Here is a 16,919-nt window from a genome sequence, read left to right on the forward strand (position 1 = left end):
AGGATCCAGCACTTGTCATCATCCATGCTATTAAATTGTTGACTTCTGTAGGCTCTCTGTATAGTCAAAGCAAAAACACAGTCATATGGGAGGTGGTTTTTGGTACCTAATATTAAATACCCTAAAATAAAGTATCCTTGAGGGGTTCCAGGGCCTGTCTCCATTTATTAAAGATGGACTTGGCAAGACATGGGAACAGGCTGCCCACAGAAGATGTGGATACCCCATCCCTGGAAGGTTTAAGGCCACGTTGGACGGGGCTTTGGGCAACCTGATTTAGTGGGAGGTGTCTCTGCCCATGGCAGGGGGGGTGGAATTAGATGGGCTTTAAGGTCCCTTCCAACCCAAACCGTTCTATGTTTCTGTGATTCTACAGCCTAAAAATCAGCCTCTCGGTCAAAATTAGGCTAACTGTGGTGCCAGACTCAGGGCTGGGGAGTGGTCAAGGGCAGTCCTGCTCATGCCAATGTCTCGGCTTTGCCTGCCAGTCACACTGCTAGTCAAGGGTCTAGCTGCCAGACCTGGATTCCCAGTTGGCAGGGCCATTGGCCAACGGGTACTGACCTCGGAGAGTGAATTCCCCCATCCTCACAGCCAAGAGAGCCTTGCCAGTGCTGGCAGATGGCAGCCACGACAGCCCGAATGGGCGGCAGGGAATACCCTCTCAAAAAAAGCAGCATTAGAAGGTCCTTTCAGATAGCCAGTCATATGGCAAAACATTTGGGCACCGTAAATAATTGGAAAGGCAGAAACGAGATAATGAAGGGCTGGTCCCATGATTTCCGTTCTGTTTCAATGTTGAGGGGACATCTACAAGGGTAATTTTCACCCGCCTCTGAACCAGGGTGATAGATGCAATGCAGAGTGCTCTCCCATTTACACCCCACCTCTGCATGGGCTGGAAATATTGCATGGAGATAGCTCCAGGTGCAGGCTGGAGTTCTGTAATGGGAAAAAGGTGAGCTCTAGAGCTTGGGTGGTGAGCTTAGTGAGATGCGGTGATCCTGCCCCTCTAACGGTCTGGTAAAGGTCCAGACCAGTGAGAAAATGTCATGCCACCAACCACCACAGCTGCTAAGACATCCATCCATTTAATTCTGGGGCTCATGGACCAAGAGCCAAGAGTCTTCCACCCCACAAACACCATGCTCCCATCACTGCCCTTCCACTGGACCCAGCTCTTCCATGAGGGCAGCTGGGTCTCTGTTGGAGATGTGTGGGCACATAGCAGCTGCTGCTACTGTCCCTGTCACTGTCTGCTCTGTACCTAACCTGGCACTCTGTTTCCATTGTGTCTGAGCTGTTTTGTTGTTGTTGTTGTTTTCAGATGGACATTTTCAGCTGAGTTCGTCAGCAATGTTCAATATCTCCCTCCAGAACAAATCAAAAACTCCTTGTGCTTTGGGTTTTTTGTACTTAAATTGTCTGGCTAAAGCCACTTACGTCCCTTCCGGATAAATTCACTATGTCCTTTTCTTGTTCTTTCTTACATTTCTTCGTACCGTGGCCCACTCCTGCCTTTTTGCAATTTATGTCTAAAAAGTGCAGAACTCAGCTGCAAAACTAGAAACCCTTGCTCCTATCTCAAAGACATCTATTTCTCTCCTGCTGCTTTGCAAGTAGTCTAAAGAGAAGAAATGAGATCTGAGGCAGGAGGTCGGACCATGTATTTGCAAACAATACATTTGCAAGGGAGCTGGACCCAATGATATATCTGGAGTAGGTTGGTTACTTCAGTTGATTAATATTCCTAACTACAAGTGGCTCTAGTGGTCACAAAGAAGCCTTATACTGCCTCTTCTTTCACCTGATAGGATGCTGATGGTAGGTTGATGGATTATTCTCTTCATTCTTGACTTGTTTCTCCAGATCAATCCAGTGACAGGCCCTCGTGAAGGAGGGACCAAAGTGACCATCCGTGGGGAGAATCTGGGGCTGGAGTTCAGAGACATCGCATCTCATGTCAAGGTGGCTGGAGTGGAGTGCAAACCGCTGGTGGAAGGGTACATCCCAGCAGAGCAGTAAGTTGGGTGTGTGGCAGACACTGGGCCACAGCACACCTAATACTGGTTATTGCTACTTGTAGGGTCTGTGAGGAATTCATTCTCCTCCTTTTCCCGGAAATCCCAAGAATTCATGAAGTCAAAGTAGTCATTCCTCTCTAGGAATTAATAGGAGTTAATAATCCATTTATTACTGTATTTAGATCGCATATTTTGGGTGATCTTTATGGCATGTGCCATAAAGTTATCTATTTTTCAAATAACAGCCACCACAAGGGTGTTCAATCCCAGTTTTGTGGGGCAGCAGCCCCCAAAAGCAGCTTTCTCCATGCAGGAATGATCAAGTCCTACAGCTGCAAAGCTGTCCACCATACACAGACAAGACCTCTGTCCAGAATTTGTCTATACAATGAAGTGGAGGTATGGTGGTTTACACCAGCTAAGTATCAGCTCCACTCAGTGCCAACAGACAAAAAACATTCTGTAAAGAATAACTTCGTGCACAGTTTGGATCCTGGGCTGGAAAGGAGCAGAGGATGGGTTAAATATACAGTCCATTCCCTGAGAACGTGGGCTGTTTCTTCTGCTTTCTTCCCACCCAGACTGCAAAACCATCTCTAAAACCTTGCCTCTGGTTCTGTTTTCTCCACAGGATAGTATGTGAGATGGGGGAGGCCAAGCCGAGCCAGCATGCTGGATTTGTGGAGATCTGTGTGGCCGAATGCAAACCCGAGTTCATGGCCAGGTCTTCACAGCTCTACTACTTCATGGTAAGATCCTGCAGGAAGATATCCTGGGCTCTGGAGGTCTCACACCTGGTCCACTTCTCTCTGTCCATCTGTTCACCTTGACCAAATTCAGCCTCTGAGCCCTTCACTGCCATCCTGAGCAATCCAAGTTGTTCCTTTCATTTCCTTTTGAAATTTTTTTATGAGCAAAAATAGCTTGCCTAATTAATGTTTTAACAATCTAATAATAGTCCAAATTATTAGTCCAGTTACAGTTAGATACAGCCACGGTCCAAATTAGAACAGAAAATCCTCATTAATAGTTAAAAATGCTATATGGGAAAGAAATTAAAAAAAGAAAAAAAAAAAAAGGAAAAAAAAAAAACCTTCCTGGTATCTCACTTTTCCCTGATGGGATGCTAGCCCTGCCAGCATCCTGAAGGTGTACCATTCAAGGGATGCTTGTGTTGGGGGGTCGACTTGGTGTCCAGGAGAAGCAGTGCTAGAAGGAAGCAGTGCTAGATCAGGAGGGATGAGTTGAGGCTGCGAGTGAGCTGTAAGGTATTACTGGGACCATCTCCAGCCCCAAATATTAAAAATTTCCTAATTTTCCAAAGCAGAGAAAGATTCCTATTGTGAGTGGCCACCTTTAACAAGTTGCCTGGAGTCACAGCACTCAAAGTGTAACCACACTTCTCTTTTTAGAGGTACTGGTGGTGTTCATAGATTGGTGTGATACATATTCTCTGTCTAGGACATCAGCTTGCAAAGCAGTCAGAGGGGATCTGGGCCTGATCCTGCACTGCCACAGAGGTGCAAGTTCAGCATGAAATGTAGCTTTGCCATGGTGAAAGCCTCACGGAGAGGAACAGAGCCCAGTGAATGTTGTGCATTCAGCTTGTTTTGCTCCATTCTCTCCCTTTCTGCCTGTCTTTCTTGTCCAAGAGACCTGCTTATTCCTGTAAGACTTACTGGGGACAGGCAAGCATTGCCTGGCCTTGCTCTGTGCAGATTGTGGAGGTCTGAGATGAGAGGGTCTCTTTGTTCCCATCAAAATCTCTCAACTCCTGCAAGGGAATGGGACTTTTCTAAAATAATTCACATTCCCAAGTATCTTTTTATGGTAAAGGGAACTGGTAATGAATGCAAATCTTTCAGATTTCCCCCTTCAGCTACACAGATCTCAGTATTTTCCAATGTCACTCAGGTGCTACAGTGGAGGGGGCACGGAGATGCCTCAAGAGGTGGACCCCACCATGCCGACAGAAGGGCTCTTTCCAGGACATTACACTTCAGCATGTCACCTTTGCTACTCTTGGAATTACTGTCTGATTTTGATCATCCGTGTCCATCCGTGACAGCTTTTCCCTTTGCTTGCTGGCTTTCCGGCTGCCAGCTATCCCAGGCGTGCATGAGCATGAAGCCAACAGGGTTTTCTCTGCTGCATACCTTGATACCTTTGTGCTAGACAGAATAAAACACCGATGCTCCCCAGCCTGCCCATCATATGTCCTCTCCCGCGTCCACTGCTTTCGTAGCACGAGCTGTGTTCACTGGCGTGGCTTGCCTTCCTCCGATATTCTGCCAGGAGAGTAGAGATGTTGCTGCACACACTGCACACCTTGGCATCTGGCAGTGGTGGGTGGCAGCTTTATGGGGAGGAAGAAGTTTGAGAGGAAGGGCACCTCACGAGAGTTAAATGCCACTTGCTGACGCATAGCAAATCCTCTGGAAATTACTTTTGCAAAAGGTACGAAGCCAAGCAAGGTCGAACCTGGCCGATAGTTTCAGCCTCCCCCTCTCCTGCGAGAAATGGAAAGCTTGATGCTTTGAATTCAACAGAATCCTTAATTTTGGTGCTTTAAAAAACATGCAGTTTAATTTAGAGATGCTAGAACAGTTATTCCCAACATTTCTAACCAGAACTTTTTGAATTCAAAATGCTGTTAGTTTGCTTTTAACTGGTCTGTGATCAAAAATGCAAATTGCATTAGAGAGTTCAATAAGCCAAAAGGGAAACAAAGCATTTGGTTGCAGGCTGAAATGAAATTTGTGATGATCTAAATGAAAATCATTTATTTTTTTCTCACTCTCTCTTTATGTTACTCATTTTGTTGCTATGATTTTATTGCAATTGTCTTTCAGCCCAAGAAAATTTACCTTTTCTTCTTTTTTTCTTCTTCTTTTTTTTTTTTTTTTTCCCAATCAGATGCTGAATTGAGTTTGTATTCTGTCTCTGGCTCAGTGCAGGTGCTGTGGGGTGATCTGGTTGCTTTTCCTCTGGACCTGCTTCTATAATCCTTCTTCCTGGAGAGCATTTTGAACAGATCTCCCTACTACTTTGGGTTGAGAGGAGGCTGCATACTGCCCCTCCTGCTGCTGCCATTGACCTAGTAGAAAGGCCAACGGGGTGCACGAGCTGCCTGTGGGTCACGTCTTGCTCTGCTCTTGTCCCCAGGAGCAATGACCTGGGAACCAAGGTCTTGATGTGCACCACGAGGTCAGTTTAGACACAGCTCTGACGGCAACTTCTCCGCAGACAGCTTATGCCAAGGAGGTAGTAGAGGAAAGTAAAAGGCTGGGGAGCAGAGGAAAGTGGTCAAATACCTAGAAGGATATAGGAGGTTTTCTGAACTCCTCTTTCCCTCACTGTCACTGCCCACTTGAGCCTGTTACAGATCCACTAGAACCCCGTGCATTTTCCATCACCTTTCACCAGCCAGGAAACGGTAAACAGTCTGGAGGCTGAGTTTAACTGCAAACATGCTGTGCAATATTTATGAACGCTACTGTGAATAATTAATGGTTTATCACAACTTGGAAAGCTCAGCCACAAAGCCTTTTGTAAGATCGGCATGAGATACATCAGTGCTCTGCCAAGGAGCATTGCTGATGTAATTCGGGTCTGCAAGAACCCTGAATTGAGCATGGCCATTTTATCAGCTATTGAGGAGAAGGGCAGAAGTGCCCAGCAAGGACTGGGACAAGGGCTTTGAGTTTTTAACTTCAATGTCCTGCTCTGGTTTGTAAAGTAGCTACTATTGCAGGGCAGTTGTGTAAGCTATCTGCACCAAGCTGGCAATTCTCAACCCATTTTTTCATGTGTGGGAAGTCATCTCCCAGCAGCAACCTCATGGTCAGCCACAACTTGTGGTTGAGTTATGGCTATCAATAAGGAAGAGGAGTTGCCATCACAGCACAAGGCAGTACCCTAAAAATAGAGAAGCACAACATACTGAAGACCCATCTCTTTTTGCACCTAGTATCCCAATAACATATGCTGGAGAATATTCTCAGACAAATTTAAAAAACATTTCTTGTTTCTTCTTTCTTATACGTCCTCCCAACCTTCAGCAACTGATAGGTGAGCAACTTCTCGAGGCAAAACAGTATCAAATCCACCATGTCACAAACAGGCAAGTGTGAACACAAGAAAAGTCTAGCTCTGTCAATATTTTTTTTCTACTGGTCAGTATCTCTGATTTTTGAGTTCTGCTCTGTCTCCAAGCAGTAACTTAATTTTCAACAAAAGCAAAGTGGAAACCTTGCCGCTGTTTTTCAGAATGATTAGCCATAAGGGCACAAGGACGGAGGGAGCTCCGTGTGTGTGAAAGGGGGAGCTATGGTGTGTGTCAGGCAGTTTTATAATCGAGGATTAATGGTCTCCAAAGCTCAATAAGGTGAATGCATGATCCACCTGCTCATTCGGAGATGTTGAGGAGAGCTTCAAGCATTTGTGTCATCATTCTTAGAGAGGAAAAAAAATAAAAAAACCCACCTTCATTTAAATGCATATAGTGGCTTTTCACTTGGGACTGAGTGGAAAGTTTTTCTATTAAAATGCAAATGAAAGAATAAACTGTAACTCCAAATTTCTCCCTGAAAATGGATGTCTCCTCTCTGCATTGTGGTAACAGGGTGATCTGTGCCTTCAGAGTACAAGTATTTTATCTTGCTTTTGGGAAGAATAGAGAGTAGGAAGGCAAGAAAAAGGTTTGAGATTTGGGTCCTCTAAAGGAATTATGCCCTCTTTTTGATATATTAATGCAATACTGTGTTATGTTTGGAAAAGAGGCTGAGACAATCAGCAGAAACAGAAAAAAATGTTCCTATGGGCAGTGCTCTTCTTTCTTGCGGCTGTAGCATTTCAGAGCACACCTTAACATGAGTGATGCTGTGCTGTATTAGTGCAGGACACAAATGCAGTACAAAACTGTTTCAGAGTCAAGGTATGAAAAGAGAAAAAGAAAGACCTGGGGTCATGTGGTGTGCCCATGGGAGAGACAGAACACAAGCTCCCAGCTTTGGGACTACAAGATGCTCTGTTGAACCTCAGCTCTCTTCCTTCCCATGGAAAAGTCTATGAACACAGGGAGATTTTAGGCGTCCGCCTGAGCTGTACAGCAGGTCCTGTTCCCTTGGTAGAGCAATAACCTTTAGAGTAATCTTAAAATCATGGAATCGTTTAGTTTGGAAAAGACCTTAGATAGTCAAGTCCAACAGTTAACCTAGGACTACCAAGTCTACCACCGAACCATGTCCCTAAGCACCTGGTGGCTTTCATCACTTGTGAGCTCTGCAGTTTTCTCCAGAGGCAAAGGGCCACCGTTAAGATCAAGCAAGGCAGTTTGAGATCCAGCTTATCTTGCAGAAGTGGTGTTACATAATAGCAAAAATGCTCCTGAGCTCTATTAAACGGGCAGCGGAGATGGGAGGTTGTGGCTGCAGCTGATCCAGGCATGGAACTGGCTTTGGGAGCACACGGTATTTCCTAGCAAGTACAAGGGCAGGGCTTATTTTGTAGGGTGAAATCAGACTGGGGTTAGGTCTGAGTTCACCTCACCAAAGTTAGCATTCAGGCAGCATCTATTAAAGGACTGGAGTCATTCAATGCTCCTCTTTTAGCAGGAAAATACGGGCATCTTCTGAAGTTCATCTAATGCGGTTAACCCCTGGCTGTGCCTACATTTCTCCAGCACTAAAAAGAGAGTGGGAAAGTACCTTTGTTATTCTGTGTTTTCAGCATCACGCTTTGCTTTTACAGACTCTGACGCTCTCTGATCTCAAGCCGAAGCGGGGACCCGTGTCGGGTGGCACCCAGGTGACAATTACGGGCAACAACCTCAACGCAGGCAGCAACGTCATCGTGACCTTTGGGCGACAACCTTGCCTCTTCTACAGGTACAGAGGAGTCCTTCCTACCTTGTATACCTCAACCTGAAAGATGTGAGCAATCGCAGTCAAGAGACTTCCCCTGCAGCCCAAACACCACGTCCTTCGAGTGACTCTTTTGCTTGTAACCACATCTGTTCTGCCGTGGAAAAGAGCATTCTGCTCTGTGCTCCATCAGCACAACCACACTGTGCATGTTTTGAGGGGGGAGAACAGTATTTATTTCATTGTTTTGATTGGTATGTGATGGGCTGTTTCCATGGCCCCTTGTCAAATTTCGCTGCAATTCTCCATGGTCCCATGTTTTGCTACTTGCTCTGAGGGTACATAATTTAAAAGATTCATTTTCATGTCCCTGCTTTAGAAGAGGCAAGAAAAAAAGAAAATCTGACAACACCAATTTTAAGTATTAAAACACCTCCCTTTTAGCCTAGAATAGTCCCATGGTGCTAAGAAATGGATGACTTGCAGCATTTCAGCTCGGGGTTGGCTCTTGTTCAATTGCAGTTCAGAGAGGCTTAATGTCGGCGTTACCTGCTGAATGTTCCCTGATCCCTGTGAGAACGAGCCTAAATCCAGTTCCCAGGGGCTCCTGCAGCTCCAAACTACCCAGTGCAATGCACTTTGCTGCCAGTACTGGTGGAAGCTCAAGACAAAGCTGGCACAATTTCTCCCTGCTTCTCCTTGGCAGAAGAGGGGTCCATTCATGGGGGACCTGGGACCACTGTCTTGGAGCAATGCGCTTCCCTCTCCAGGATGCTGGAATCCTCTTTAGCTGCCTGTCAGGACTGTAGCGTGATTTAACATCTATAATTCAGGAGGGTGAAGTCACAGCTTGTGATTTAAAAGGCTAAGCAGGAACCACAGGTGCTTGGAGTTGCTTACTAAAGAGACTGGGGAGTTTTAGAAGGGATTGACAATGCCTGGACTTTCAGTGAAATTTGAAGAGCACCTGGAGGGTGAATGCCATGCTGCAAGGGAAGGATGAACCCTTCTTCATTTTTTCTGTGGATATAAGATGAATCTGTGTCACAAATCACAGGGCTGGGAAGGCTGGGGGTGTTAGGGGGCTGGATTTTTGGCTCTTCGTGGAAGGCAATGCCACTGCAAAATTCAGACCCGGAGCTGGTTTTGAGCCGGTCCCCAAAGGAAGACTTTTATGCAGAATCCATTTTAAGTAAAACCATAAAATTCTTCCCACTACATTAGCACTTCCCATGCAGAAGTCTCAGGCATGTTGCAAACTGCAGTTAAACAAGGCTTACAGTCCTAATGCAAAGTAAACTTTATTATCCCAGACTGGATAGCTGAGGTGCAAACACCCCCTTTTACGAGCTGCTGCTGCATGTGCCTGCAGGCAGGAAGGAAACATCCATCATGTATTTAATGACACAGAAACATTTCTGGAGAGAGGTCTGGTTTGGACTTCCCTTGGGATTCGGTTTATATTCTGAGACCTGAGTAATGGTGACTCTTGTGGTTTTATTTAAAGCAGTGAGAAGGCAATGTCACTTCCTCAGGTGAATGTGTCACACTGTTCCCAGCATATTCCTGCAGCAGCGAGATTCTCCACTTCACAGGGAATAGGCTAAAGTCAGAGGGCATAAGCTGGGCTGTTATTGGCACTATTGATTTGCTGCTGGCAGAGCCTGATTTACATTTACTCGCTTCTGCTCACAGGAGATCCACCAAACACATTGTCTGTAACACCACTGCCTCGGACGAAGGCTTTGAGAAGGTGAAGGTGTCTGTGAGGGTGGACAAGGCCAAGATACACCAGGAGCTGCAGTACGAGTATGTGGAGGATCCAACCATCCTGAGGATTGAGCCTGAGTGGAGCATCTTCAGGTGAGCATCCCAGGAACACACCCTACCAGCTTCTCCTTATTTTCTCCAGCAGCACTGGTATGTTTGTGATGGTCTTTGATATTGGAGAGTGATTTCCAAGATCCCACTTCCTAGATCCCAAGAACCATGAGAGCTCATGGACTTGCCTCTTGGGAAGACAATGAATGCCAGCATTGCTCTGTGTATTCACTGTAGCACCTTGGGTTTCCATGGCCATGTGTACTCCAGGGATAAAATTTCCAAGGAGCCTTGGGAGGGATGGGCAGGAGCCATATTCTTTCTCCAAATCAGCTCGGTGTAGTCCAAAGCTAAATGAACCTTCACTAACAGACTACAGCTTCCTTGCTGGCTTAATGCAGCAAAATCCAGCTGCAACTGCTCATCAGAAGCTTGCCCTGGGGACTTCATGTTTTAATTACAAAGGCAGGTCTCCAGCCTGATGTTGAAGCTTTCTCCCTCTTTACGGCAGCCTGGTGTTTATCTCCAGTACCCAGATGCTCCCTCAGTGATATCACAGTCCCCTGGGGCTGTTGTGTTCCTGAAGGCTGCAGTTCTTACTTTTTTTTTCTGGTCATGACTATGTTTTGGGTCCCATTGGGATGGGTCCACAGTTTTTTATGGTGACAGCACCAGTCAAATATCCATTAGCCTCTTAGACCCAGACATAAACATCATGACTGTGCTTAGAGAAGGGAATAGTCCTTGGGTTTGAAAGCAGCAATTCCCACCTTCTCACAGCCTTCTTGTACCTGCTAGCTTAGGACTAGATATTGCTTGTTTGGCTATCATGCCTGGTAGCCCCAGGGCCATCTCCTGAGATGAAATACAAAGGGAACCCAGGTCCCTGCCCTACCAAAGGGTCTTCCTCCTTGCTAGGCATTCCTTTTGCTCTTCAGCTCATCAATGCTGCTTTGGTGAATTCAGAAGGTTCATGCAACGTCTGAGAGTAGCATTTGCCCTGGTTGTGGAAGGCATCCCAAACAACCTCCAAATCCTGCAGAAATGGTCTCAGAAAGAGAGGAAATAGGCATTAAATGCGCTGGTATTTCCTTGAAAAGATACAAAATAAGAAATCTTAGTGTCCCTTCATTCATCCACTGTAGCTCTCTGCTCTCCTGTCAAACCGGACTGATTGGAGTATCTGGGGATTAGGAGCAGGACTCGTAAATCCCCTCAGTTCAGCTCCCCTCCAGAAGATGTTTTCACAAATCAATTAGTGCCTTTAATTACCATGAGGGAATTTACAGATTTAGCCGGATTGAATCTTTACATGTTGGGCTCGAAGGTTTAGTGTCTGGATTTTCCATTTGGAGGTTTTATTTTCAGTCAGAGTTCAGGTTATCAGTGAAATGAGAAATCGCTTTAGTCCTTTACTTATTAAAGTGAGTTTAGTGCTGCTTAAAAGGTGCAAGATTGACAGCCCAGGAAAGTGAATTCCCCTGTTATCCCCAGGAAAGTTACAGAACGGGACCCTTCCTTCACCTGGCTTTGGGCCTGGCTGGGAGGTGAGAGGAGAAGCTCTCCAGAACCTCTTTGCTCTGTGGTTTCTATTCTGAATCTCTCAGCAAGAAACAAAGAAGCAGCCAAGGAGAGGCTGGAGGTGGAATGGCCAAGCTTTGCCTGGCCCTGAGGTGCATCCCATTGCTTTCTGCCATGGACCTCCCATCCTCCTTCCAGCATAAAGCAAATTAAGAAGAGGTGCTTGTTTCACAGGTGCCAGCTCACTTGCAGGGTGTGTAGCTGCTAAGGTAGATGCCTGGGACTGTCTCATCATTCAGGTACAGCCTCTAACTTATTCTCTGTGGTATCTCCAAAATAGAAAGCATCCACTTGATCAGTAGCAGGAGACTAATTTTAACCAGGTTTACCCACTGCACCTCTGCCTTTGTGCCCTTTCTTTTGCACTTTCAAATTATTTATTATTATTATGTAACCTTGGAGGAGGGTGCAGAGAGAGAAGATGCAGTATACAGGATTCCATCTGTGGTTCAGGGTGTCTGAGCCCATTTTTTGGACAATCACTGTCAAGCTGTGGAGCTCCGTCCTGAGGTTGTAATGGAGATAAAGCAAGCCATCCACAGAGAGCTGGATGAAAGTGCAGCCAGCTCAGCTACTGGGAATCAAACAAGAAATAAGTTAGTCGAGAGACACTTGGATCTGGAGATAGATTGAGGAGGCTGTTCCTTGCTATGTTTGTTATGCGGTATGATTCATTACAGCAAATCTGATTCATCACTCCTGGCTGCGGGGCTAAGCTGTTTTGAGGGATAGATGATTGCTACTAAACCAGCTTTGCAAAATTAGTGAATGAATGTACCCAGACTGGCTTAAAACCTTCTCAAGTGCCATTTTCCAAGACAATAAAGAAAAGATTACTGCTAATTTACTCACATAGCCAAAAAAAAAAAAAAAAAAAGAGTCACGCTGGGCTGGCAGGTACCTAGAATTTTATAAGGCTCCATTAATACATTTGATCTGGGTTTGATTTGAATTACGTCCAGCAATTATCCGAGTCTGCGGAGAGAAAATTGCGCTTAGAGCTTTTGGGACAGAAAAAAAAAAGAGAGTTAAATTAAGAAAGCTCTCAGTCTTAGCACCTCTAACACACCTCTAACATTTTGCTGAGCAGCAGTGTCTGTCATCACTCTGATCTGGGTGAGAAGTGGCTACAACTGGGCATTCACCCACAGCCACAGAAGGCAATGGCTTCCAGTTTTCACATGAAGGCAAACAGCAGTTGAATTTGCTGGATTTGCAAGCCAGAGTGAATTTTCAGGTGATGTCTTCAGTGAACAGAACTCCTTTGGCTTTTATTTTATGCTATTTTATTTTATTATTTTATTTTATTTCACTTTATTTTATTCTATTTTATTTTATTTCATTTTATTTTATTTTATTCAGATAGAAGGCCCCTCTCTGATCCTGTGCTATAGCTTTGCTTAATAAGTGTGGTTGGAGCCTGCAAGCTCAATTTCCAAACCAAATACAGAATTTTTAACACGTGGTTTAAAAACTGTGTGCACAGACTCGGTTGATTAAATAAAAGGATTTATTTATATATACACACACTCATATATAGATATGTATATGTGCACACACATTTGATATGTCTGGAACACATAAAACTGTTGAGTAAATATACAAAATCCCTTCTAGTTTGAATCAGCAGAGATTCATAAAAAATAATAAATAATAATTAAAAGGATAAGGGCCCTCAGCCAAAAGTCCAGAAGAAGCAGGACAAAGGAGAAACAAAAAATTCCTTTACGCCCTTCTCCTCTGGTTCTTGACAAGTCAAGTCAGGAACACGTAGTGTGAGGCTGCATTTTAGCGGGGGTATATTTTTCTCTGTAAGGACGGGATGGGAAGCTCTCTTGTAAGTGGTTTTGTGACTTCAGAAGAGATCCCCTCTGCGATTAAGGGAGCTCAACCATCCAAGCAGACCTCGCAGAAGAGGCAAAATGTGCTTTTGCCCCATAAAATTTCCCATTGGAAGTTTCCCGTCACAGCTGATGGTATCAGAGAAGGAGAATTTGAGGCACTCTGCTAAACTCAAAGCCACGTATGGTCCATGGATCAGCCTGTACAGCCTTTTCTTGCAAGACCGTAAGAAACCTCTGAGAGAAGTATCACAGGAGCACCTGCAGGACGATACAGTCGTGACAACGCTCATGGGTAGAGCTCGTGGCTTCACCATAAACTCTTGAAAAAGATTTGGGGTTTGTGGTCAGAGCTATGATCACACCTTTGCTATGCTGGGGTTTAGAACAAAAGTGTCTCCTTGTCTTGAAAAGATGACAGGGGCTTTTTATTGCAGTGGGGTTACCTTCCTCACAGCACCCTTCCTGCACCTATTCTTAAGATGACTTCAAATTTACAGGGTTCTTGGTCAAAGTCATGATTAAACTAGTAAATACTTAATTCAGGGCTATTTTTGGACCTCAAGCCAGCTAGCTTGCGTAGCCCTCATCCATACCATCTTTCTCCTTGAAATGCAGTATGACTTCATCCATTCTGCTTATTGGAAGTGCTCCCTGGCCCTTGCCATGCCTTGAACATGACCAGGCATTGCCTGGGAGGGTAGTAAGGCACTTTAAACCAAGCCAGGGTACTGCTAACAGCTTAAAAGCATGGATGGCCACCAGCCAGTGTCTGAGCTGGTGTCCTGACCCCGTTTGGGCTATCGGGGTGGAAGCAGCTAGGAGGGCTGAACCAAAACTAGCTGCATCCAGCTCTCTGACGCTTGACAGCCACACTGCTGAGCAGAGGTGTATATCTGCTGTAATTCCTACCTGCCTCATCTGTTTAATAATAAAATATAAGAGAAGAACATGGAAAACAAAAGGTAGAACTGGGAGAGATCTGTTGGCCAGCCCAGGCTTCTGCCTTACAGTTTATTTATTCCCTGGTGTTCTTCTCCGGTCTCATTTGTAATGCACTTGTTTCACATTTCATGCATGTAGAGGTTTACCTAGAGGCAGGAAGGGGATGCTGGCCTTTCTTTTCCCAGTCCCACATAAATCCAGCTGATTTCTGTGTGGCTTTCCCTCCCATTCTCAGCAAAGAGCTCCAGGAAATAATTTGAAGCCTGGAGAATTTCCAAGGGGAGTTACAGATGCAGGTGCTGAAACTGATGAGAATGCTCCTCATCCCTGGGAAACCTTCAGCTCCACAGCAGAGACTGGGCATTGATGATGTTTCCTCACCTTGCCTTGGCTGCCTGAGCCCTGAGAGCTGAGGTTTCTGCTTTCTTAGATAATTCTTCCCCATCCAGCCCTTGCACCACGTTGCCCCTGCAGTGGGCAGCCATGGGTTGCAAGGGGAGAGCTGACCCTCGCAGAGCAGTGCTGCTTTGGTTTGGGATGGCCAAACCTGCCTGATGAACTCTCAAAGCCAACCCACCCACACACTGGCTCCTACTAAAAAGCCTGTGAATGCTCCTTTGCACTTTCCTTCCTCCTTCTCCTACACACGAGAGGTAAGGGAATGGAAAGAGGGTTGAAGGCTGTTCCCTTCTGGTGATGCTGACTGCAGGGAATGAAAAGGGCTCTGTCTCCATCTCCCCTTCCTAAGCTGGTCCAAGGGAGATGTTATAAAAGCAATAACAAGAGCTAAATGTAGGGTCATGGCTTGTATGAATCAACTTTCTCAGGAAATCAAATTTTGGCTGAGCAAAAGGACACAGTGATTAGAAATCTCTATTCTGTCAAACGTTGCTGCTACACACTTTGCAGAGCACATCCACCTGGGTCACTAAATGAAGCCAAGCAAAGGCCTTATTCAGACCAAGCCTGAAGGCTTTGGCTCTGTTTCTTCTAGACATGGTGGGACTGGGTTCTTCTCTTCTCACTACCAAAGTTGTGATTGCTGAGTCCTGACAATGAGGAACACACAGATGCTGCTTGATGAGTCAGTTTTAGCAAGCATGCAGTTTTACTTCTTTCTCCACCTATAAATTAATGAAAAAATCCTATTTGGTTTGCTTCACTTTGCTTTGTGTTCTTTCCTGGAGGTCTGTGAGATGTGGTCAGGCACTTTGCAAAAAACATTTAGGAAAACAGACAACCCATTGCTGGTTTAATATCAGGACTGGTATGTATTAGATGGGTTTATGCTTTTCTTTCATTCCATTTTCTCTAGTGGCAACACGCCCATTGCTGTGTGGGGGACTCACCTAGACCTGATCCAGAACCCCCAGATCCGGGCAAAGCATGGTGGAAAGGAACACGTCAATGTGAGTATTGCTGCTGGGCTGGGGACTGCAGGAGGAAATGTCCAGGGTGGTGACAGAGGCTTCCTAACAGCTATGGAGGCTGAAATCTGCTGTTGCATCCATAAAAGAGAGGATGGCTTCCTTTAAGATCACCCCATCCTTTCTCCACGAAGGAGCACTGGACCAAGGAGGGAACAGAGAGAGGAGTCCTTCAGCTCCTGGTCTCTGCTGAGCCTGATTCTTCTGTTGGCTCGAGGACACCTGTCCTCTCTCTTGTCCTACGCACATCTGATGCTATTTATTATCCATGTCTATTCATTCACAGACTCAAATTCAGGGTGTGCTGGGAGCAAAAGGGACTGTATAGCTGTATTCTTTAGTACTACTCCGTCTGCTCCCTGACCCATTTGGCATCCTGCAAAAGTGTATCTAGGGTTAATCAGCTACATTTACAGCCCAGCTCAGCTCTCGGTGACCAGTTGACTCATGAGCAATGGTGAAACTGTGGGAGATCCAAGAAGAAAATACAGGAATATAGGCTAAATTAATGCAGAAAGACTGCAGTCTGCAAAAGGAGAGACTGAAATTTTGGTCTTATCCCAGCTCCGCTGTGAACTCTGCTGTGTCGCCCTTCATAAAGCCAAATCCAAAGCAATCTTGTCACCTCTCACATCCCATCAGATTCAGGAAATACCTTTTGATGTTGGTTTCTGGTCTGATGTAAATCTCAGTGGGCAATCTTCCAGGCCCTCATGAACTATGGGAGAACCCCGGTCCACTTCATTATGTATGTATTTAGGTATGCTTTGGTAACGTGTCGTATTTCTGGGCACAGCACGGCCAAACACTTCTCCAGCTTGCTGCAGAATTACAAGCCTGCACGACTTCATCACATTCTTCCTGCAGACTCCAGCTCTTGCGTGACACAATAGAGTCGAACAATTATGCCACTGTGCACTTGATGAAGCCTATTCATCATCTTACAAGTGCTCGTAACAAACTGCCCACCAGTTTTGCACAGGGAAGTGCTCTGGTGCTCAGAGCCTAGCGAGGCTCTGGATGAACTCTGCTAGGAACCATGTCATAGAAAGGTGAAAGCTCAGATCCTGAAAGACAACCAGACATCTAATTCCTAGGGGCTTAAAATGGGAGTCAGGGATAATATCCCTTCACAATCATTTGTCAGATATACAAAAAAGCAGGTTTTAGTAGTCAGGTTTGGAACTGAATTTCAGTGTGTCCTGAAAGTTACCCTATTGTCTTCACTCCACCTTGCTGGGTTTCATTTCATGTAGCTGGCTGTACAAACAGGAATATCCTGGACACAAATGAGCATGCACTGCACATATATTTGTGGAATGTTCTTTAGAGGGTGAGAGTTAACTGCAGGATGGCTGCGGGGCTTTGATGAGCTTCCACCTTCCAAAAAATAAAAAATAAATAATAAAAATATAG

At 45.3% G+C, this 16,919-nt stretch overlaps 1 protein-coding gene across 2 annotated transcripts in view; it reads left to right on the forward strand.

The window, feature by feature from the left end:
• PLXNA4 (plexin A4) overlaps positions 1-16,919 on the forward strand; it is a 407,314-nt gene that overhangs the window by 334,811 nt on the left and 55,584 nt on the right. For both annotated transcript variants that reach the window (XM_035315928.1, XM_035315929.1), the window contains exons 13-17: positions 1,870-2,021; positions 2,656-2,773; positions 7,776-7,912; positions 9,584-9,751; positions 15,392-15,485. In XM_035315928.1, coding sequence (XP_035171819.1) covers positions 1,870-2,021; positions 2,656-2,773; positions 7,776-7,912; positions 9,584-9,751; positions 15,392-15,485 — 669 coding nt within the window. The remainder of the gene's footprint in view (positions 1-1,869; positions 2,022-2,655; positions 2,774-7,775; positions 7,913-9,583; positions 9,752-15,391; positions 15,486-16,919) is intronic.

The sequence above is a fragment of the Oxyura jamaicensis genome, chromosome 1 (genome assembly GCF_011077185.1).
Source record: "Oxyura jamaicensis isolate SHBP4307 breed ruddy duck chromosome 1, BPBGC_Ojam_1.0, whole genome shotgun sequence".
In the NCBI taxonomy this organism is placed as follows: domain Eukaryota; kingdom Metazoa; phylum Chordata; class Aves; order Anseriformes; family Anatidae; genus Oxyura; species Oxyura jamaicensis.